This window comes from Bombina bombina, chromosome 11 (assembly GCF_027579735.1).
Source record: "Bombina bombina isolate aBomBom1 chromosome 11, aBomBom1.pri, whole genome shotgun sequence".
Classification (NCBI taxonomy): Eukaryota; Metazoa; Chordata; class Amphibia; order Anura; family Bombinatoridae; genus Bombina; species Bombina bombina.
In genome coordinates, this window is record NC_069509.1 from 48,567,283 (window position 1) to 48,590,999 (window position 23,717).

At 37.4% G+C, this 23,717-nt stretch overlaps 1 protein-coding gene across 4 annotated transcripts in view; it reads left to right on the forward strand.

Moving 5' to 3' along the window:
* The first annotated feature begins 446 nt into the window (after positions 1–446).
* Positions 447–23,717, forward strand: part of TNRC6A (trinucleotide repeat containing adaptor 6A) — a 293,765-nt gene continuing 270,494 nt past the window's right edge. For all 4 annotated transcript variants that reach the window (XM_053694877.1, XM_053694878.1, XM_053694880.1 and 1 more), the window contains exons 1-2: positions 447–595; positions 2,728–2,775. In XM_053694877.1, coding sequence (XP_053550852.1) covers positions 591–595; positions 2,728–2,775 — 53 coding nt within the window. In that variant the 5' untranslated portion in view covers positions 447–590. The remainder of the gene's footprint in view (positions 596–2,727; positions 2,776–23,717) is intronic.

A 23,717-nucleotide genomic window follows, 5' to 3' on the forward strand; every position in this document is an offset into this window, starting at 1 on the left:
AAACATACACTCAGTCCCTGTTAGGTCAAGGATCCCCATAAACGCAGTCCCTGTTAGGTCATGGATACCCATTCACTCAGCCCTCGTTAGGTCAGGGATCCCAGTCCCTGTTAGGTCAGGGACACCTTTTCCTTGTTAGGCACCATCATACACTCCTTGCCTATTATGCTAGGCAACATACAATGTACCCCTACTAGGTCAATAATATTCATAAACCGCTTCCCTGCGTTAGGTCAGAGAGCAAGGATCCCCGTACTCTCTGTCTTTGTGGGGCCAGGGATTCCCGTACAACAAGGTAATTTTGAGCCCGCAGCAATAACCACAGCAGTCAGTTCAGAGATAGGTCGCTGGCAGTGCTGTTGCTAAGCGGCGGTTGCTAGGGCGGACATTTTGGAAGGACTAGGTGGCCGAGAACCGGAAGTGCCGCCAGAGCGCGGCCTCCTCTTCCGAATCAGAATCTTGGTGGAGGAAATGGCGCCGCTGGTTGTGCTGAACGAGCTCCCAGCGCTGCTTTTGACTGACTGAGGGGCGTTCAGCGGCCGCACTCGTGTCGGCCGCTCCTGCATGTCACTGCCGTGCACTTTATATACATGAGGTGAGTGACTATGACGGCGTAACTTACTGGGGCTGCAGCTTGCTGGCTCTGACCTCCGGTACCCCACAGGAACTGCAGACGTCCACCTTACCAAGTGCTCCCTTTAGACTGTGGCTGCAGCCACTCACCTTCCTCGGTGCATGCAGACTTTCAGCGTCCCCCCTTCAGACTATGGCTGCATATTCTCACCTTCCCCTGTGACCCACTCAGACTGGGGCTGCAGACTCACCTTCCCCTGCATTCCCTTAGACTGGGGCTGCAGACTCTCACCTTCGCCTGTGAACCCCTCAGACTGGTCCTGCAGACTCTCACCTTCCCCCTGTGAACCCCTCAGACTGGGGATGGAGACTCTCACCTTCCCCCTGTGTACCCCTCAGACTGGGGCTGCAGACTCTCACCTTCCCCCTGTGAACCCCTCAGACTGGGGCTGCAGACTCTCACCTTCCCCCTGTGAACCCCTCAGACTGGGGCTGCAGACTCTCACCTTCCCCCTGTGAACCCCTCAGACTGGGGATGCAGACTCTCACCTTCCCCCTGTGAACCCCTCAGACTGGGGATGCAGACTCTCACCTTCCCCCTGTGAACCCCTCAGACTGGGGATGCAGACTCTCACCTTCCCCCTGTGAACCCCTCAGACTGGGGATGCAGACTCTCACCTTCCCCCTGTGAACCCCTCAGACTGGGGATGCAGACTCTCACCTTCCCCCTGTGAACCCCTCAGACTGGGGCTGCAGACTCTCAGCTTTCCTGATGCCCCTCCCTCAGACTGGGGCTGCAGACTCAGCTTTCCTGATGCCCCTCCCTCAAACTGGGGCTGCAGACTCGCAGCTTTCCTGATGCCCCTCCCTCAGACTGGGGCTGCAGACTCGCAGCTTTCCTGATGCCCCTCCCTCAGACTGGGGCTGCAGACTCACAGCTTTCCTGATGCCCCTCCCTCAGACTGGGGCTGCAGACTCACAGCTTTCTTGATGCCCCCCCCCCCCCTTCATACTGGGGCTGCAGACTCTCAGCTTCTCTGGTGCCCCCTCCGACTGGGGCTGCAGACTCAGCTTTCCTGGTGCTGCCCCCCCTCCCCTCTAAAGCATCATACACCTCCACATACCTTCTTCAAACTGAGGCTACATTCTCTCATTTTACTGGGTATTCTCTTTAGGTTGGGCCCCCTATGCACACCTCAGATTGAGGCAGCAGGCCCCCACCAGCCTTTAGCTTCAGTATTTCACCCCAATCAGCCTGCCCCCTTACATGAGATTTAAGCAGGAGACACTCCCCACACATACCCTACTGCTCTCAGGCTGAGCCTGTAGACTCTCACCACCCCTTTTACCCTTGCAGGTTAGATCTGTATGGTTGTTACTGCTGCACCCAGTTATTGGCACATTTCCTTTCCCGCTGTTGTTGGTTTACAACTTCTGTACCTGGAGAGAACTCTACTGCTGCAGCCCTGTAGCTTGGATCCTTTCCAGCAGCCCCCCCCCATGCAAGGCATTTAGTTATCCCCCCTCTTTTTCACTGACCCCCTTTGTGGTATTTGATACAGTTAGTGACGCTTCCCCTGCCCCTCTATTACCTATAGGGGAATTTTATTATATCTGCTGTCTACCCCCCCAAGTTTGTTGTGCTGTACTCCTGAGTACAGTTTCTTTTTGAATGCCAGAACGCTGCAGATTAATAACTACTCTCAACTGCAGACCTCAGTAATAAAGTACATTTATGCATAAGGTGGAATGTAATCTATACTGTATTTCCTTCGTACAGTGTAGAAGCCAAAAACAATTAATAATCTTGCATTGTATTCGGAAAGTAAAGGGTGGCCCTACCGCTTATTAGTTTTCTGATATTATATTATATATTAGCTGTGTGTATTTAGCTATTTTGTCTACCCATTATATATTACTATATTACAAACACTAAAGTGATGTATCAACTTCAAAAGTAAACTTTCTTCACGTGTTAGTTCCTTTATTGTGTCCACCGCTGTATACAGTGTGTTATTATTTTTAGTGCTGTAGCTGTCATGGTATTGCATGATGAATTTGCTGTTTGTAAATACAGTATTGTTTTGTTACCGTGCTCTGGCAATTAGTCATACTACTTATGTCATCACAGACTAATATAGTTTTCAATTGCAGAGAATTGGAAGTTGCAGCTACCAAAGAAGTTGAAGGAAATCTAAGCGAGTAAGTTTATAAATATACAGTTGTCATTTATTTTGCATGTCTGCTTTTTTTTTTTTTAATTTAGAATAATAGTGCTATGAAATATACAGGAGCGTCATAAATAAATAAAAAATATTAGCGGTTTTAAAAGTTTCACTCATTAATTTTTAGGTTAAGCAGAATAATTAAAGGGGCAGTTTACTCCAGAATTTTTTTCAGTTTTTATTTAGCCAATCAGTGCTAAAGTATATGACATGCTGTACTTGAACTAGCACTGTCTAGTTCTGAAAACTGTCAAAATGCCCAAGAGGCGGCCTTCAAGGGCTTAGAAATTAGCATATGAGCCTACCTAGGTTTCACTTTCAGCAACAAAGAATATCAAGGGAACAAAGCAAATTTGATGATAAAAATAAATCGGAAAGTTGTTTAAAATTGCATGCTCTGTCTGAATCATAAAAGTTTAATTTTGACTAGACTGCCCCTTTTAAATGTTTGAACTACTTTATTTTTTTAAATGAGCAGCTAGAAATGTTAAAATTAAACTTTTAATCGTTCAGGCAGAGCATCCAATTTTAAGACTTTTCAATGTACTTTTATTTTCAATTTTCTTTGTTCTTTTGATAACCCTTGTCGAAAAAACATGTATTAAAAGGCCCAGTAGTGGCAATGCACTATTGTTAGCTGCTGATTGATGGCTACACACACACATCCCTCTTGTGATTGGCTATATAGTGGCAAAGACCTGAGCATACCTCAGTATGCAATGGTAGAAAGGAGCTACATTTGATAATAGAAATTGAGATGTTTTGTTTTCATGTCTCTTTAACCCTTTCGTGACTGTGTTAAAGTGTCTACATCGGAACAACTGTTCCGATGTAGACAAATTGAAATTTCAATTATGGGATTGGGTCTGGGGGGCGTCCCTATGACGCTAGGAACGCCCTCCAGACCGCGATCAAATCCTGCAAGCGCAGTTGGCTTCAGGACAGCCGTTGGCTATGACGTTGTATTCCGTCATAACGGCTTTAAAGCCCAGCGTCGTTGTGGCGGACTACAACAGCGGGAAGGGTTAATAATGTTTGCAAGTGTTTCCTGTGTTGTAACATAGTTTGTATATTGGTGTGTTGCAAAACTTTTTGTATTTCTAAGCAAAGCATTTTAATGAAACTGAACAATGTGCATCTGCCTATTTCTTCTGGATATCTTCTTTTTCATTTAATTGGATTTTATTCAGTTATGGTTGTGAATCATAACCCCTTGGCTGCCAAAGGGGACTGAAACAAATTTAAAGGGTTAGTAATCTTTACTTTTGGAACGTATTACAAAATACATAATCACTCAGTTAAAGGGACATGAAACCCACATTTTTTTTCTTTCATGATTCAGATAGAGAAAACAATTTTAAAAAAGGTTTCCAATTTACAACTATTATCAAATTTGCTTCCTTGTCCTGTTTATACTTTGTTGAAGAGATATCTAGATAGAGGTAGCGTTCACATGTCTGGATCACTGCATGACAGGAAATAGTGCTGTAGTATAACATTGTTACAAAACTGCTGCAGGCACGTGCACACTCCTGAAATCACCTTCCCACTTTTTTTTTTTTTTTTTTTTTTTTTTTTACAAAGGATAACAAGAAAACGAGGAAAGTTTGATAATAGAAGTAAATAGAAGAGTTGTTTAAAATTGTATGTTCTATCTGAACCATGAAAGAACATTTTTAGGTTTTATGTCCCTTTAAGGTGTCATAGATAAAAACAAAACAAAAAAAAAACAAACCTGGTTGTTAACGAAGCATTACAGTGTATAAAATGTATATTTCTTTTTGCCCTGTAAAGGCGCTAACGACCGCCCATAAATGGAGGCTGGAGTTGCAGTTAATCTATCAGCCCTTTATCCAATGACGCTGCAGCACTGATTGTGTGATTTGAATATTTAAATAAGACACAGTCCTCAATCTTGGCATGCACATTATAACTTGTGTGCCCTCGCATGTGCAATTCACTGTGAATGTACGCTCTTACATTTGCATGCCCACTCCTATGCCACATGCCACTTTGAACCGATGGGGAGTTGATGGCGTACGTAGCTGAAGCTGCAGAAGTTCTAGAGACATATGCGAATTAGGGATGCACCAAAATTTTGGCCGCAGAAACGTTTTGCATTTTCGGTTATTTCGTTTTTCATTAAAATTACTCTGTAGCATATTTCAAATTTGATGCTAACCGAGAGCTGTTTTTTTTTAGTTCATTACTTGACTTACTGTTTTGCATATATTAGTTTTCTGGGACTAACTGATAAATCTGGATCTGTTACAGAGAACTAAATACAGAATAATAAAGTATATTGATATTTAATATTATTTTAAGTAGGGATGCAGAAACTTTTTGGCCGAAAATGGCATCGTTTTTTTTTTTTTTGCCTGTTTTTTTGGTGTTAAAATTATTTTGCAGCATATTTTTTTTTACGATATTTTTTTTGTGTCCAATTTTAGTGTTACTTACAATAAAAGTGTGGTTATTTTATTGGCTTGCAGTTTTTCAATTCAGATTTATTTATTAAATATTCTAGTTTATGCAAAAAAAATTTTTTAAAATAATTTGAAAAAAATACATTTTCGATTTTCGGCAAAAGTGCATTCTGGAGTTTCGGTTTCAGTCCAAAATTTCCATTTCGGTTCATCACTAATGCGAATGTGCTAAGCCATTGCAAAAGCCTGTGCGTGACGCCATATTAGTTCTACCTAGGTAGAATTCGGCACAATAAGGATCACAAAGAAGGGTTTGGCATAATTTTTTGTTTATTTTGCAAATTGTATGTACATGTTAAAAACATAATACGTGTTTGCATTATTTAATTACTTTTATATGTTGATTTACTATCTCTTTAAGTGTTTTTCAAAACATCTGGTAGCTAAGTAGTGAAAACTGTGTTGAAAAATTTATGCTGATATTCAGTTTCAAGGTTAACTCAAGTCTCAAATTTATCAGCTTTGGTGTTTTGTGCCCAGAGTTACCAATATCAAGATTAGACCTATTTTGTTCAGGAATCCTGTATACAAATATTATTATTAATGTGTTGCTCATACAATTGAAAGGGTTAATGATTTTTTTAAAGCACTACGGGCATTGGTAAACGACTTCCTTATTTATTTCCAATCTGTTTTAATTTACAGTGACAGATGATATTGAAGTGGCTAAAGTTTTGCTTGTGTGAAGTAGATTTGATTTCACTTCATTTGTTCTTGAAAATAGCAGTTTCACTTTTTTACGCTGACGTAACGCAGAAGACATTTGTCTGAGCTTGTCAACTTGCTGCTCGGAATGCCTGTCTTTGTCAAGTCTCTGTGCCTTCTTGCATGGGTATTTGCTATGTCGTAGGCTGATTTCCCCCCGCCCCCAAATGATAAACGTTTTCTGCTAACATGTAAGAGATTTTATGAAAGTCATTGCCAACTAATTTAATCTGTTGTCAAAAGATAACCTCTGCTCAACACGGTTATGTTCAAATAAACAGCTGCAATAATGATTCATAGCTTGAAAGTTTTTTTCTCCACTGCTAAAGTAATAGAGTAAATTTAATTAGAAAATGTCAATATAAAGCGTGCTATAGTCATGTTACATTGTCCAAAAGTTATGTAACCTTTTTTCCCTGTAAGAGTTTTAATGCACATGCAAAGCTTGATTTTTATATATATCTTAAAGGGACATTCTACAGTAAAAATACATGCTATATTTTGTTAAACACTGTTCATTTTAAACTCCTAGTAAAATAGGAGAATTTTCTTATCTCATTCAATAGTGAAAGATGCAATCCTTCAAAACCCCCATTTTGCGCCAGCTAAGGACATGGCTAGTAAATAGCAGCATATGCTTTTATGTGTGCTATTTGCTGCTAAGCCTTCATATTGTGTATTTGGGACCGGAGCTGTTCTAACCAGTTTCTATGGCATTAACATCACAAACCAAGTCAGCACATGGAGTCTAATTACTTTATAGACTTGTGATCTCTACTAGACTCGTGCAGTTGCTTCCTTTTGTAGATGTACGTAAACAGCTTGCAGGACCCCATCTTACTACATGTACAAGCTATGATTACATGAATCTGTAATTGTATGTTCTGCTTTTGATTGCTATATGACGACTGGTAATTGGAGTGCCTGCTTTCATGTTCTGTAGTTTAAAGTATCAGTTATCCATGAACTGGTATGAAGACGACAATTGCGTGCACACTCTCACCCATATTAGAGGGGCAACACTGTCTCTTGTGCATGAATGTTGTATTAGATCCTAAGCTATCCAGGGACAACTTATTGCATTAGAGGGATAACTTGTGCATGGTAGTGACATTGTGATACGACTGTGCAATGTGGCTGCGCAGCTCTTAGAGATCAGAACACAGCATAGAAATAAAGGATAGGGAACCCCCCCCCCCAAAAAAAAAATGTATATAGAAGTTATTCTCTCCATGTGTCCAGTACATTAATCATCACATTTAAACGGTCATATCCATTTAAAGTTAGTCACATTGGTATATGTTAACCTGTTCTAATGTTTGCTCTCAGCCTGTAATGTTTGAGGTTATTTTGGTGTGTGTCATGCAACCTCTACAGCTCACAACTTCAAACAAAAGGAAATATCCGAGTGTAATAAAAATAAATAGGTCAGGGAACACCTTGAGATTTTAATATAAAATGTTTAGTTATGCGTAGTGGGGGGAAAATGCGATATTGTTTAATTTTTTAATTCTTTACATGTAATTTTGCTCTGAAAATTGTAGATGCTTTTCCACTAAATATCCTATGAATAAGGGCCTGCTGTTGAAAAGCTCTACACTCTGCCAAGATTATTGAAGAAGTTTTGTCAGTGTTACTAGTCCCTTTAACCCTTTGAGTGCTAATGACGGCCCAGAGCCGTCACAGAGTTTCTCACTGGTGCTAATGACGACTCAGAGCCGTCACTAGCACTCTCCCACCTTGAGGGAGATCTGGGGGCTCCCACCCGCTCCTACCCTGGCTATCGTGCCTGTAGAGTGACAGGCATTGCCGGGGCTTTCCGTTTTGCGTGGTGACGTCATGCGCAATAACGTCACTGTGCAACTTTATTTATACTTAACAATGTTAAGTATAGGAGCAGGGCGCATGCTGCTTAGAAGCCTGTATCTCAGGCATCTAAGCAGCTACAGAGCCCCAAGACCCACCATTGGAAAGGTTATCGCCTAACCTTTCCAACAGTGTAAGTCTTGGGGGTCTGATAAAAAATAAAAAAAGTTTTAAAAAAAATTGTTCAAAAAAATAAAAAAAAACATTAAAAAATCTTAGCACCCAGGTGGGCAAGTGCTTAGCACTCAAAGGGTTAAATAATTTTTTAAAGTTAAAATTTAGCTTGTAAGCAGTTTCACTCACTATGTTGAGTTCTAGAGAGACAAGCCTGGTGTTTGTGACCATTAAACATTCTAACTACACTTTATAGCTTATGACTTGTATTTGTATGGCAGTGAGATTAGGATGACATTCATGTGCTGCCTATCGCTACACTTTATAGCTTATGACCTGTATTTGTATGGCAGTGAGATTAGGATGTCATTCATGTGCTGCCTATCGCTACACTTTAGACTCGGGTCTGAGTTGCTTGTTTACAGTGTTGGTAATATTCTTATCAATGTCAGAATTCTGCTTAATAAATATATATATATATATATATATATATATATATATATATATATATATATATATATATATATATATATAATTTTTTTAATTTAGTAAATACACATCTAATTGTGCTAGTCTAGTTCCATTACTATTGATATTCTCTTTTCAAATGATTGTTTGGTTTGGCTTGCTCTGTCCAATTTGAGTGTTGTAACTTGTAAAGCTCCTTCTTAAATAAATGTGTCAAACCTTGTCTCATAGACTTTCCTCAGCCTAGCTAAGTGCTATCTGCGGAAATGAAAACTAATTTATACTCCCAGTAGTATATGTAGCAGATGCAGTATTGTAAGGGACCAATATGTAATTGTAACACTAGTGATGCTGCAACTCTGTGTTTAACCCCTGCAAAGATGTTGAACACATAGTTAAAGTACCACTCAGGAGCTGCAGAGAACTGTTGGTCCAGAGTGGAAAATGCCACTGACCCAGTCGGCAATATCACTGCTTGGTCGTACAACTACTACTGCTGATTGAGTCAATGCTACAGGAACAAGGATAAGGGCTGCCCAGTGCTCCTGTAGTGGAGCTGAGGGGGACAAGTTCTAGGCTGTTCATCATAGTAAACACTCTCTGTACTGTAAGCTGAATATGCCTTTAATAAAGTTGGATTGTAAATATATTTACTTAAAGAGACACTGAACCCAATTTTTTTTCTTCGTGATTCAGATAGAGCATGCAATTTTAAGCAACTTTCTAATTTACTCCTATTATTAAATCGTATTCAGTCTCTTGGTATCCTTATTTGAAATGCAAGAATGTAAGTTTAGATGCCGGCCCATTTTTGGTGAATAACCTGGGTTATTCTTGCTGATTGGTGGATAAATTCATCCACCAATAAAAAAGTGCTGTCCAGAGTTCTGAACTAAAAAAAGCTTAGATGCCTTTTTCAAATAAAGATAGCAAGTGAACAAAGAAAAATTGATATTAGGAGTAAATTAGAAAGCTGCTTAAAATTGTATGCTCCTATCAGAATCACGAAAGAAAAAATTTGGGTTCAGTGTCTCTTTAAAGGACCACTCAATGCAGTAGAATTACATAATTAACAAGTGCATAATAAAAAGGCAACGATTTAACACCTACTCTGAATTTTAAAGAAGCAGTTGATTTGTTTCTGACATTATTTTTCTGGACCCCTAGTACACGTATACCCTGTGAGCTTGTGCACGTGCCCAGTAGGAGCTTGTTCCCAGAAAGTATGCTTATACAAAGACTGCAACATTTGATAATGAAAGTAAATTGGAAAGGGTCTTAAACTGCTGCTCTTTCTGAATCATTTTGACTTGAGAGTCCCTTTTAATGCTGGTTTATTCTGCTAGTTTTCATGCTTTGTTGATCAAAAGCCTTAATGTATTTAGTGGGTTTCAGTTTTTCGTGGTTTCCATGTAAAGTCTCATTTTGCTGATGTTCCTAAAATAGATTTTGTTTAGGTAGATTATTAAACTATGCTGCGTGTGCCAACCAATCGGCTGCAGCTTGTAAAGCACTAACTTGCGCTAAGCACCATTCCTTTCATTGCTTCCTAAGTAACCAGTTATATGCAGAGGGTCTCCCTTCAGGTTTGTCAATTCATTGTGACCACCTTTTAAGTTTGAGATAATGAAAATGTGGACATTAGTTTTATTCAGTATGCATTTGTCTATCTAACCTTCTGTCTGTATCTGTTTACAAATTCATTTTGTTTCTATAAATCAGGGGTTAACAAATCTGTTTAGGAGCCAGGGGTAAAATTCTAGTAGCCAGTGGTTCACTGGCTTCAACGTTTTATGCTTCTTTTGAATTGCCCCAGTAAGTAGATTAAAAAAAAAAGTAGCTTGTCATTTCATGTAGTGACCCTTGGACTTTTAGCTGTTGCAACCATAGTAACGTCTTATAAAACAGTCATGATTAGCTACGTGGGAGTGTCTAACTTCTTTGCCACAAAAGTATTACACCACAATGCTACATAATGTTGTGCACCACTTCAATCCGCTTAAGGGTTAAAGGCACCCAACTCCCCCCCCCCCCCAACTTATAAAATAGTTTGATTTTGTTTGTTCAAAGCTGCACCTTCCATACAACACTACTGCTGTTATCCCCCTGCTGATATCTTGTAAATTATTCCCATAGTGAATGCACTCTTAAAATACCATGCAATGGTTTGAAGACCATATGGCAGCAAGGAAAGGCTTTGGTGGAGTTGTCACTCCTAAAAATGTATTTACTTGAGATGTTTCCCTCTCACTTATTGCCACCTGTAAGCCAGGTATTCAGGCAAAGGGACAGTCTACTCCAGAATTGTTGTTTTAAAAAGATAGATAATCCCCTTTTTATTGGTTCCCCCGTTTTGCACAACCATCACAGTTTATTAATATACATTTTTTTTACCTCTGTGATTACCTTGTATCTAAGCTTCGGCGGACTGCCCTCTTATTTCAGGTCTTTTGACAGACTTGCATTTTAGCCAATCAGTGCTGGTTCCTAGGTAACTCCACTGGAGTGAGCACAATGTTATCTATGACACACGAACTAGCGCTGTCTAGCTGTAAAAAAAATCCCTGTCAAAATGCACTGAGATAAGAGGTGGCATTCATTGGTTTAGACATTTAGCATATGAGCCTACCTAGGTTTAGCTTTCAACAAAGACTACCAAGAGAACAAAGCAAATTTGATGATAAAAGTAAATTGGAAAGTTGTTTAAAATTGCATGCTCTATCTGAATAACTAATTTTTAACTAAACTGTTCCTTTAACCCCTTTCTGGCTTTAAGATGTTCTATGCCATCCTAACTGCGCTGGACTTGACCTCTGTTAGGTCGACAGGGAACGTCCTAACTGTTCGGCTGCCCTAAAACCTTAGCCGCTCACAATATGGGATCATTGGCTGGGGGGCGTGCCTAGTGTCATAGGCACTCCCCTCTGACTTGACCCCATCATTGAAATCACGTGATCGCTTGAACGATAGCGTGACTTCAATTTTTACTCCTTAGTTTACATTGGATTTGGAACCTTGTTCTGATGTAGACAAATGAGTCCCGGCAGGGGTTAAAGATTTGAGTGACTTACTTGTGTTTTCTTTATAAGGATTTTTTAACCATATTTATGAAGAAAATGTGTAGCTTGTGATTCTACAGCTAAGTGTGTAGGTTAGTTTCATATAATGACATTTATATCCAAAAGAAAAAAGCATTTAGCCTGCCTTATCATACTAGGTACTGTCTGCTCCCATGTGTAGTATGAGATAGGCACACACACCTAGTTTACGGATTTCCTTTATCCATCTCATCCCTTACCATTTTTTTTAAACCCCCAAATAAAAGATCCTGATGACGTGATAGTAATAAAATAATGTGATTAAATGTATATCTTCCCTAGAATAATATTTAACCACCTCATTCAAGGTGAACGCTTAACTACTTATGCAGTTTTTTCCCTATGACCTATTTAATGGGAACAACCCATCTAAAACTTAAAATGATCTGTTTTTAACTTTCATTGTTAAGGGACAGTATACAGCAATTGTCATATAACTGCATGTAATAGACACTACTATAAAGAAGAATATGCACAGATCTAAAAATTCTTTATAAAACCTTTTAAAAACTAACTTAGAAGCTCCCAGTTTAGCTCTGTTGACTTGGACACCCACTGAAATGGGCTGGGAAAACGAGAAAGCAGAAGACACTCCCCCCTCCCCTGCATATGAAAAGACAGATAACAAACTTTAGCCAGCAGTAGTCTGTAAACACACGTATACATCTGACACTGGGTCTTGGTTAGGAATCTGAAAATCATCACAATGTTATTACATAATAAGCAAAACTATACATTTTTACAAAAACACTCCCAGATGGATCATCTACAAAACATTTATGCAAAGAAAAATCTAGAGTATAATGTCCCTTTTAAATGACTGATTTTGCTCATTGAAACCACCACCCATAATGTAATTGTCAACACTGAACTATTGGCATTTGTGTATAAAGAGTAAGTTAAGATATAAAGATCGCCTCTTCCTGCAAACTCAGCCTATTTTATTCAGCATTTTAGGAAAACGTCTGGTTTTACTACCTGCTACTACCTCCCATTGCAATGATAATAATAAAAAAAAAAACTTAAAGGAGCAACTTCCTATTCATTATTAATCTCTTGTTTTTATGTTAAATTGTGCTTGTTCCACACTCCATAGAGAGGCCAAAAAAGCAGTAATTTGTGACCGGCAAATTATTAGCTGATTTAGGCAATTTGCAGCATTTTGGGAACCCAAGTTACAGATTTTACTTTTAAACCTATCTAGGGAGTGTGGGGCAATGAACAAGTTTTTTACACAAAAGCAAAATGTGTTAAAAGTGCCTTTAAAGGGACACTAAACACTTTTTTTTTTCATGATTCAGACAGAGCATGCAATTTTAAGCAACTTTCTAATTTACTCCTATTATCAAATTTTCTTTGTTCTCTTGCTATCTTTATTTAAAAAAACAGGAATATAACCCAAAGAGCCGGCCCATTGTTGATTCAGCACTTGGGTTGCTCTTGCTGATTGGTGACTAAATGTACCCACCGATCAGCAAGTGCTATCCAGTGTACTGAACCAACAATGGGCCGACTCCTAACTGTATATTTCTACTTTTTCAAATAAATATAGCAAGAGAATGAAGAAAAATTCATAATAGGAGTAAATTAGAAAGTTGCTTAAAGTGAATGTAAAGTCACCTCTAGTGCTTAACACAATATTGTGAAGCAATTCAATTAAGGGGGACTTTCATTCATCGATGTTCCCAATTTTATTATTAAATCGTAATTTTTACCTTTTTAACTCCGTTCTCGTGCTGCGCTTCCTCCGCCTGCCATATTGCCCCTCATTATTGCAATGATTGGCAGCTAATCTTGCTAATCCACTTTTTCACCCCGTGGCGTTCAACCCCTTTTCAGGTGCGTCATGGGCCTCTTCAGCGCATGCGTTAGAAAATTTTATCCACCTTCAGATGCAATGCGCGTTCACAGGACGCGCAATTTAACGTTCTCAACAATCTCTGCAATCTAATTGGTCAGTGGGCACACACCTTCTAAATAAAATGACCATTTGGCTATCACATGCTCAAAGATGTCCCACCTCAAAAACAATTATCAGCTGCTGCATAGTGCTCTGAGATGTGGTCTATGACCGCACCGCTATTCGAATAATGTAGATACTTATCCTAGACCGGTGCGCTATATGTTAAAACTCAGGAATCCTGACGAGGCTAGAGGAAAGAAATGCACGTAAGGGGTTATAATGTTTGGTTGCTCCGGACTTGTAATGTCCTAATTAGACTAAACACTATAGCGGAGATGCTGCTGCTCTCGACAATATAATCGTACTCAATGAATGTAGTAATTCATTGAATACTATTTGTTATTTACAATATTGCGGAGTTTGACGTCTGCGCAGTTTAAAACACGATTGTGAACGCGCTTTACCAGGAGAACAGGAAGTTGGTTTCGGGAGGAGTCGGCAGTGAAAAGGTAGAGATTTTAAAATATATATATTTTAATAACGAAGGATATAATATTAAAAAAAAAATTGCGACTACATTAAGCTACTGTTAAGAAATGCATTGCAGTCGTCAGTAAGTGTAAAATTTACATTCACTTTAAAATTGCTGCTCTATCTGAATCCCTTTAAGGGGAATGATATTTTACACTTATACTTCGTTTTACTCTTTTTCTGTGGAGCTCTGTAATATGTTTTGCATGGCATGTCTTCTAACATTCAATGTCTATTCCAGCCCATAACCTTAGGTGCAAGCTCAGATTACTCCCAACATAAATAGCAAAGAAAAGTTCCGGACAGAAAACAAAAGTAAATTTAGTAATAGAATGACACTGAAAAATAACCAATAAGAATCAATTCTGGATTGGAGGAGTAGTTTAAGAGACGGCGGAGATAGTGTGGGCAGCCTCTGACGAAGTAGGAAGACGTCCTACGAAACGCGTTAGGCCCCGCCCACCGTCTTCACATCACGCCGCATACACCAGCTGCAGGAGAGCCGGCTTTTTCAACCTGGTAGTCTGGTGCAGTATGGGCTTTTGGCGTCTGTTTTTGTGACATATTAGTTTACTACGAACCTTTACACATTGTGAACTTTATTCTAACCTCTGTGGTAACCGCACAACAGCGTGCTGAGGACTGTTCGTGTGCTGGAACTTTATCACGTAGGATTGAGCATCTGAGTGCCCTTTTATTTCTGTGATTGAACATACCTCATATGTTTGAGGTTTGAGAGTGTGAGTTTTTAATCGTCATATGTTTTAATAAACTTGTTGTGCTCTTACAGTCTGCATTTAGAGGTTTTGCGCCGCCCTTTCTTTCTTTTGTATTTGTATTAGTGACATCCAGCCTCCAGTGCTGTGACTTTTGGGAAGCTGCAACACCTGTCTCATACACTTCTGTCTGATGTAAAGAATTCCTGAATCTTACATATCCTTTTGTAGTGTTTGGATATTCATCAGTGTTGTGTATCATTTGCATTGTATGCATGATGTTCATTTGAATTTGCTTCATCTTCATTTTGTATATATCTATTCATACATCCGCATTGTTTGTGTGATTATAGATTGTTTTATTATTTTATTTCACTAACACCCTTTTTATCTACAGAGCGCTCTTTCTGTTTCACTATCTGAGTGTATGGTTGTTGGTGTTTATGCTTTTTGAGGTGGATATCCGTACTCAAAGTAGATACTGTACATTAGACAACAACATCCTTTTGGTCTACATGACCGTATTCATGCATAATAAGCTCATGTAGAACTAAATGTTTTCTACTGTATGCTTTGGACATGTGAATACAGATTTCTTTTTTTATAATTGGTGCTGCTGAGCTTTGTTTTAGGTCTTCTAACCTCTACAGTTCAGATTTAATTAGCCAGCTAAGAGTAAAAGGGCCTATGCTTGTCATCTTAGTTCATTTCAAAAATGGCCCTAGGTTAAAATTGTGAGCCCTGCTTTACTGCCCATTCTCCTGCTGCTCCGCCGCATTTTTAAAGGCCCGTTTGCACTTTACAGCATTGCACTTTAAATTGTAGGCATCACAATGGTAATTGTGGTTTTTTGTAACTAAGATAAAATTGCTAAAAAAAAGTATCTAATATATTTTTGACCTGGGTCCTTGAGTTAGAAGCTGTTGTCCCACTGGGATGTGAAAAAAAAAGTATTACCTTTAGAAGAAATGCAGCATTTTAATACCTTCTAAATCTATATAAATGATATAATAATAATACTGAATGAAGCGTATCAGCCTCTTGAGGTTTGTGTTCTTGACAGATAACGTTTTGTAGAACTTGTTTAACATATTGCATTATAAGCAGCAGTACAGCTGTGTTGTTGGCTTTGAGTAAATATACAAGTGTTAGATAATAATAAAATCATGTTATCACAAAACTTTCTGTTGCTGCAAGCAATACACCAGAGGAAAAAATAAACGACAAGATAAAATTGACTTTTTTGGATCAAATTGGGCTTTTACAGGTAGTTGATAAAAATAAATGAGTTGTTGAGCGTAAATATTGTTTGTGCCCTATTGCAGGTTTTGACAAATCTGTTTTAAACTTTAGGAGCCATTAAGAATATTTAAGCGTCAGACATTAGTATTTGTATATAGATATATGGAGAATAACCTCAATCGTTAGGAGTCCTATGTAAAATTCTAGAAGCCAGTGGCTCCCTGGGTTCGTCAAGCTCTGCCCTGTTGGATTAGAAGTTACCTTTTGATTACAAAACAAACAAAAAACAAACACATTTTTTATGGCTTTTCTTTTAAAAAGTCATTTTGTCATATCTCTAAAAACCCCTTAAAAATAATTTAAGACCGTGTATTCATGTGCATAAACAAGCTGTGTCTGTCAGGGAGCGCTTTTCGATTGTGACAACTGGGACAAAGTAATCTGCTAACGCTAACCAATATATCATTAGAGTACTTTATTTTTTTACCTCGAGTATTTTATGCGCTATTTGCATATTTCCATTCTCTTTTCCCTTTTTAATGACCTCTCTTCTTTCTTCAGAGTATGGAGACAGAAAAAGGGTCTGCATAATGACTACTAAGCTGTGAGCACGAATGCTTGCTTGTCACACTACTGAGCCATGCACCAGCTTTTCAGTGCATGGGCCCATAAGTTTGTGTGCTGGCGACATTGTTGATGCCACAGGAAGCCTGTGTAATGGGTATGTGCATGCATTGCTTGTGACTGGTGAATGAATGGCAGGCAGTGGAATTGCAAATAATATTTTATTTTAAACTTTTAAAGTCATACACTTTTAAATAAGGGTATTGATGGTCAGAAATGATTCTCTGCAGACATTGAGATATTCATAAAGCAGTGATTGTATTCTCAAAACTTTCTACCAGTGCTTGGATCCTGACTTCCTTTTGAAATTCATTGAGCCTAGTAAGGTAGGTTAACATATTTCTGATGTAAGAAGTGAGGAGTCTGCAATAAAACTATTTTGAAGTTGGACAGGGTTTTGTGTATAGATGAGCATAGCCAGAATGAAAATACAAATAGCCATGATTCCCTGGAACCTTGAATTTGTCAAGTCCGGCATTGAAGGACAATTTTAGGATTTGTTTTTCAAGAGAATGAATCTGTATGTGGTAACTTGATACTGAAGTTTAGCATAGGTCTATATTCTATTTATATATAAAATCAGTGTTCTCTACAGAAAATGTTGCTAGATGGGGTGGCATTATAAAGTAGCCGTGTGGGGCACTATAATACTTTCTAATATATAACATTTTCTGCTGTAAAAAGCACAAATTGCATAATTTTACATTATTATTTCATAATTTGTGCAATAAACATTAAAGGGACTCTCAACTCAAAATTAAACTTTCGTGATTCAGACAGAGCAGCAATTTCAAACAACTTTTCAATTTTACTTCCATTAACAAAATGTGCAGTCTTTTTATATTTACACTTTTTGAGACAACAGCTTCTACTGAGCGTGTGCAAGAATTCCCAGAATCTACGTATATGCATTTGTTATTGACTGATGGGTGTCACATGATACCGGAGGAGAGGAAATAGCTATAACTTTGAAATGTGTCAGCCTAAACTTCAAATGAGTTGTAGATTTTTTTTCTAAGAACTAGTGCATTGTCTTTTTATCATACATTTTTTGATGATGCAAATATGCTGTATTTTTAAAATAAATAATAATATTCACTAATTTTAGATTAATATTGTTCTTTAGTAAATCAGGTTGTGCATACGATATAAAAAAAAGTTTCCAATTTACTTCTATTAGGAAATGTGCTTCATTCCCATAGTATTCTTTGTTGAAGAGATCTCTTGGATGCCGTGCCATGTTTTGTACAAGTTGAATGAAAGTATTGTTTTAATACTGTGCGTATCTTGCTGTAGTGTCTGCTACATTGTGTGTATATACATATGAAGAGATACCTATGTAGTGTCTGCTACATTGTGTATATACATATGAAGAGATACCCATGTAGTGTCTGCTACATTGTGTGTATATACATATGAAGAGATACCCATGTAGTGTCTGCTACATTGTGTGTGTATATACATATGAAGAGATACCCATGTAGTGTCTGCTACATTGTGTGTATATACATATGAAGAGATACCCATGTAGTGTCTGCTACATTGTGTGTATATACATATGAAGAGATACCTATGTAGTGTCTGCTACATTGTGTGTATATACATATGAAGAGATACCTATGTAGTGTCTGCTACATTGTGTATATACATATGAAGAGATACCTACGTAGTGTCTGCTACATTGTGTGTGTGTGTATATACATATGAAGAGATACCTATGTAGTGTCTGCTACATTGTGTATATACCTATGTAGTGTCTGCTACATTGTGTGTATATACATATGAAGAGATACCTACGTAGTGTCTGCTACATTGTGTGTGTATATACATATGAAGAGATACCTATGTAGTGTCTGCTACATTGTGTATATACATATGAAGAGATACCTATGTAGTGTCTGCTACATTGTGTGTATATACATATGAAGAGATACCTATGTAGTGTCTGCTACATTGTGTGTATATACATATGAAGAGATACCTATGTAGTGTCTGCTACATTGTGTGTGTATATACATATGAAGAGATACCTATGTAGTGTCTGCTACATTGTGTGTGTATATACATATGAAGAGATACCTATGTAGTGTCTGCTACATTGTGTGTGTATATACATATGAAGAGATACCTATGTAGTGTCTGCTACATTGTGTGTATATACATATGAAGAGATACCTATGTAGTGTCTGCTACATTGTGTGTATATACATATGAAGAGATACCTATGTAGTGTCTGCTACATTGTGTGTATATACATATGAAGAGATACCTATGTAGTGTCTGCTACATTGTGTGTATATACACATGAAGAGATAACTATGTAGTGTCTGCTACATTGTGTGTATATACATATGAAGAGATACCTATGTAGTGTCTGCTACATTGTGTGTATATACATATGAAGAGATACCTATGTAGTGTCTGCTACATTGTGTGTATGTATATACATACATATGAAGATACCTATGTAGTGTCTGCTACATTGTGTATATACATATGAAGAGATACCTATGTAGTGTCTGCTACATTGTGTGTATGTATATACATATGAAGATACCTATGTAGTGTCTGCTACATTGTGTATATACATATGAAGATACCTATGTAGTGTCTGCTACATTGTGTGTATACATATGAAGAGATACCTATGTAGTGTCTGCTACATTGTGTGTGTGTATATACATATGAAGATACCTATGTAGTGTCTGCTACATTGTGTATATACATATGAAGATACCTATGTAGTGTCTGCTACATTGTGTGTATGTATATACATATGAAGATACCTATGTAGTGTCTGCTACATTGTGTGTATGTATATACATATGAAGAGATACCTATGTAGTGTCTGCTACATTGTGTGTATATACATATGAAGAGATACCTATGTAGTGTCTGCTACATTGTGTATATACATATAAAGATACCTATGTAGTGTCTGCTACATTGTGTGTATGTATATACATATGAAGAGATACCTATGTAGTGTCTGCTACATTGTGTGTGTGTGTATATACATATGAAGAGATACCTATGTAGTGTCTGCTACATTGTGTATATACATATGAAGAGATACCTATGTAGTGTCTGCTACATTGTGTATATACATATGAAGAGATACCTATGTAGTGTCTGCTACATTGTGTATATACATATGAAGAGATAACTATGTAGTGTCTGCTACATTGTGTGTGTATATACATATGAAGAGATACCTATGTAGTGTCTGCTACATTGTGTGTGTGTATATACATATGAAGAGATACCTATGTAGTGTCTGCTACATTGTGTGTGTGTATATACATATGAAGAGATACCTATGTAGTGTCGGCTACATTGTTTGTGTATATACATATGAAGAGATACCTATGTAGTGTCTGCTACATTGTGTATATACATATGAAGAGATACCTATGTAGTGTCTGCTACATTGTGTGTATGTATATACATATGAAGAGATACCTATGTAGTGTCTGCTACATTGTGTGTATGTATATACATATGAAGAGATACCTATGTAGTGTCTGCTACATTGTGTGTGTGTATATACATATGAAGAGATACCTATGTAGTGTCTGCTACATTGTGTGTGTGTGTGTATATACATATGAAGAGATACCTATGTAGTGTCTGCTACATTGTGTGTATGTATATACATATGAAGAGATACCTATGTAGTGTCTGCTACATTGTGTGTATGTATATACATATGAAGAGATACCTATGTAGTGTCTGCTACATTGTGTGTATGTATATACATATGAAGAGATACCTATGTAGTGTCTGCTACATTGTGTGTATGTATATACATATGAAGAGATACCTATGTAGTGTCTGCTACATTGTGTGTATGTATATACATATGAAGAGATACCTATGTAGTGTCTGCTACATTGTGTGTATGTATATACATATGAAGAGATACCTATGTAGTGTCTGCTACATTGTGTGTATGTATATACATATGAAGAGATACCTATGTAGTGTCTGCTACATTGTGTGTATGTATATACATATGAAGAGATACCTATGTAGTGTCTGCTACATTGTGTGTATGTATATACATATGAAGAGATACCTATGTAGTGTCTGCTACATTGTGTGTATGTATATACATATGAAGAGATACCTATGTAGTGTCTGCTACATTGTGTGTATGTATATACATATGAAGAGATACCTATGTAGTGTCTGCTACATTGTGTGTATGTATATACATATGAAGAGATACCTATGTAGTGTCTGCTACATTGTGTGTATGTATATACATATGAAGAGATACCTATGTAGTGTCTGCTACATTGTGTGTATGTATATACATATGAAGAGATACCTATGTAGTGTCTGCTACATTGTGTGTATGTATATACATATGAAGAGATACCTATGTAGTGTCTGCTACATTGTGTGTATGTATATACATATGAAGAGATACCTATGTAGTGTCTGCTACATTGTGTGTATGTATATACATATGAAGAGATACCTATGTAGTGTCTGCTACATTGTGTGTATGTATATACATATGAAGAGATACCTATGTAGTGTCTGCTACATTGTGTGTATGTATATACATATGAAGAGATACCTATGTAGTGTCTGCTACATTGTGTGTATGTATATACATATGAAGAGATACCTATGTAGTGTCTGCTACATGTGTGTGTATGTATATACATATGAAGTGTTACCTATGTAGTGTCTGCTACATTGTGTGTATGTATAATACATATGAAGAGATACCTATGTAGTGTCTGCTACTTGTGTGTATGTATATACATATGAAGAGATACCTATGTAGTGTCTGCTACATTGTGTGTATGTTATATACATATGAAGAGATACCTATGTAGTGTCTGCTACATTGTGTGTATGTATATACATATGAAGAGATACCTATGTAGTGTCTGCTACATTGTGTGTATGTATTATACATATGAAGAGATACCTATGTAGTGTCTGCTACATTGTGTGTATGTATATACATATGAAGAGATACCTATGTAGTGTCTGCTACATTGTGTGTATGTAATATACATATGAAGAGATACCTATGTAGTGTCTGCTACATTGTGTGTATGTATATACATATGAAGAGATACCTATGTAGTGTCTGCTACATTGTGTGTATGTATATACATATGAAGAGATACCTATGTAGTGTCTGCTACATTGTGTGTATGTATATACATATGAAGAGATACCTATGTAGTGTCTGCTACATTGTGTGTATGTATATACATATGAAGAGATACCTATGTAGTGTCTGCTACATTGTGTGTATGTATATACATATGAAGAGATACCTATGTAGTGTCTGCTACATTGTGTGTATGTATATACATATGAAGAGATACCTATGTAGTGTCTGCTACATTGTGTGTATGTATATACATATGAAGAGATACCTATGTAGTGTCTGCTACATTGTGTGTATGTATATACATATGAAGAGATACCTATGTAGTGTCTGCTACATTGTGTGTATGTATATACATATGAAGAGATACCTATGTAGTGTCTGCTACATTGTGTGTTTGTATATACATATGAAGAGATACCTATGTAGTGTCTGCTACATTGTGTGTATGTATATACATATGAAGAGATACCTATGTAGTGTCTGCTACATTGTGTGTGTGTATATACATATGAAGAGATACCTATGTAGTGTCTGCTACATTGTGTGTGTGTATATACATATGAAGAGATACCTATGTAGTGTCTGCTACATTGTGTGTATGTATATACATATGAAGAGATACCTATGTAGTGTCTGCTACATTGTGTGTATGTATATACATATGAAGAGATACCTATGTAGTGTCTGCTACATTGTGTGTATGTATATACATATGAAGAGATACCTATGTAGTGTCTGCTACATTGTGTGTATGTATATACATATGAAGAGATACCTATGTAGTGTCTGCTACATTGTGTGTATGTATATACATATGAAGAGATACCTATGTAGTGTCTGCTACATTGTGTGTATGTATATACATATGAAGAGATACCTATGTAGTGTCTGCTACATTGTGTGTATGTATATACATATGAAGAGATACCTATGTAGTGTCTGCTACATTGTGTGTATGTATATACATATGAAGAGATACCTATGTAGTGTCTGCTACATTGTGTGTATGTATATACATATGAAGAGATACCTATGTAGTGTCTGCTACATTGTGTGTATACATATGAAGAGATACCTATGTAGTGTCTGTTACATTGTGTGTATACATATGAAGAGATACCTATGTAGGGTCTGCTACATTGTGTGTATACATATGAAGAGATACCTATGTAGTGTCTGCTACATTGTGTATATACATATGAAGAGATACCTATGTAGGGTCTGCTACATTGTGTATATACATATGAAGAGATACCTATGTAGTGTCTGCTACATTGTGTGTATGTATATACATATGAAGAGATACCTATGTAGGGTCTGCTACATTGTGTGTGTGTGTATATACATATGAAGAGATACCTATGTAGGGTCTGCTACATTGTGTGTATACATATGAAGAGATACCTATGTAGTGTCTGCTACATTGTGTATATACATATGAAGAGATACCTATGTAGTGTCTGCTACATTGTGTGTGTGTGTGTGTATATACATATGAAGAGATACCTATGTAGTGTCTGCTACATTTGTGTGTATATACATATGAAGAGATACCTATGTAGTGTCTGCTACATTGTGTGTATATACATATGAAGAGATACCTATGTAGTGTCTGCTACATTGTGTGTGTATACATATGAAGAGATACCTATGTAGTGTCTGCTACATTGTGTGTGTATACATATGAAGAGATACCTATGTAGTGTCTGCTACATTGTGTGTGTATACATATGAAGAGATACCTATGTAGTGTCTGCTACATTGTGTGTGTATACATATGAAGAGATACCTATGTAGTGTCTGCTACATTGTGTGTATATACATATGAAGAGATACCTATGTAGTGTCTGCTACATTGTGTGTGTATACATATGAAGAGATACCTATGTAGTGTCTGCTACATTGTGTGTGTATACATATGAAGAGATACCTATGTAGTGTCTGCTACATTGTGTGTGTATACATATGAAGAGATACCTATGTAGTGTCTGCTACATTGTGTGTATGTATATACATATGAAGA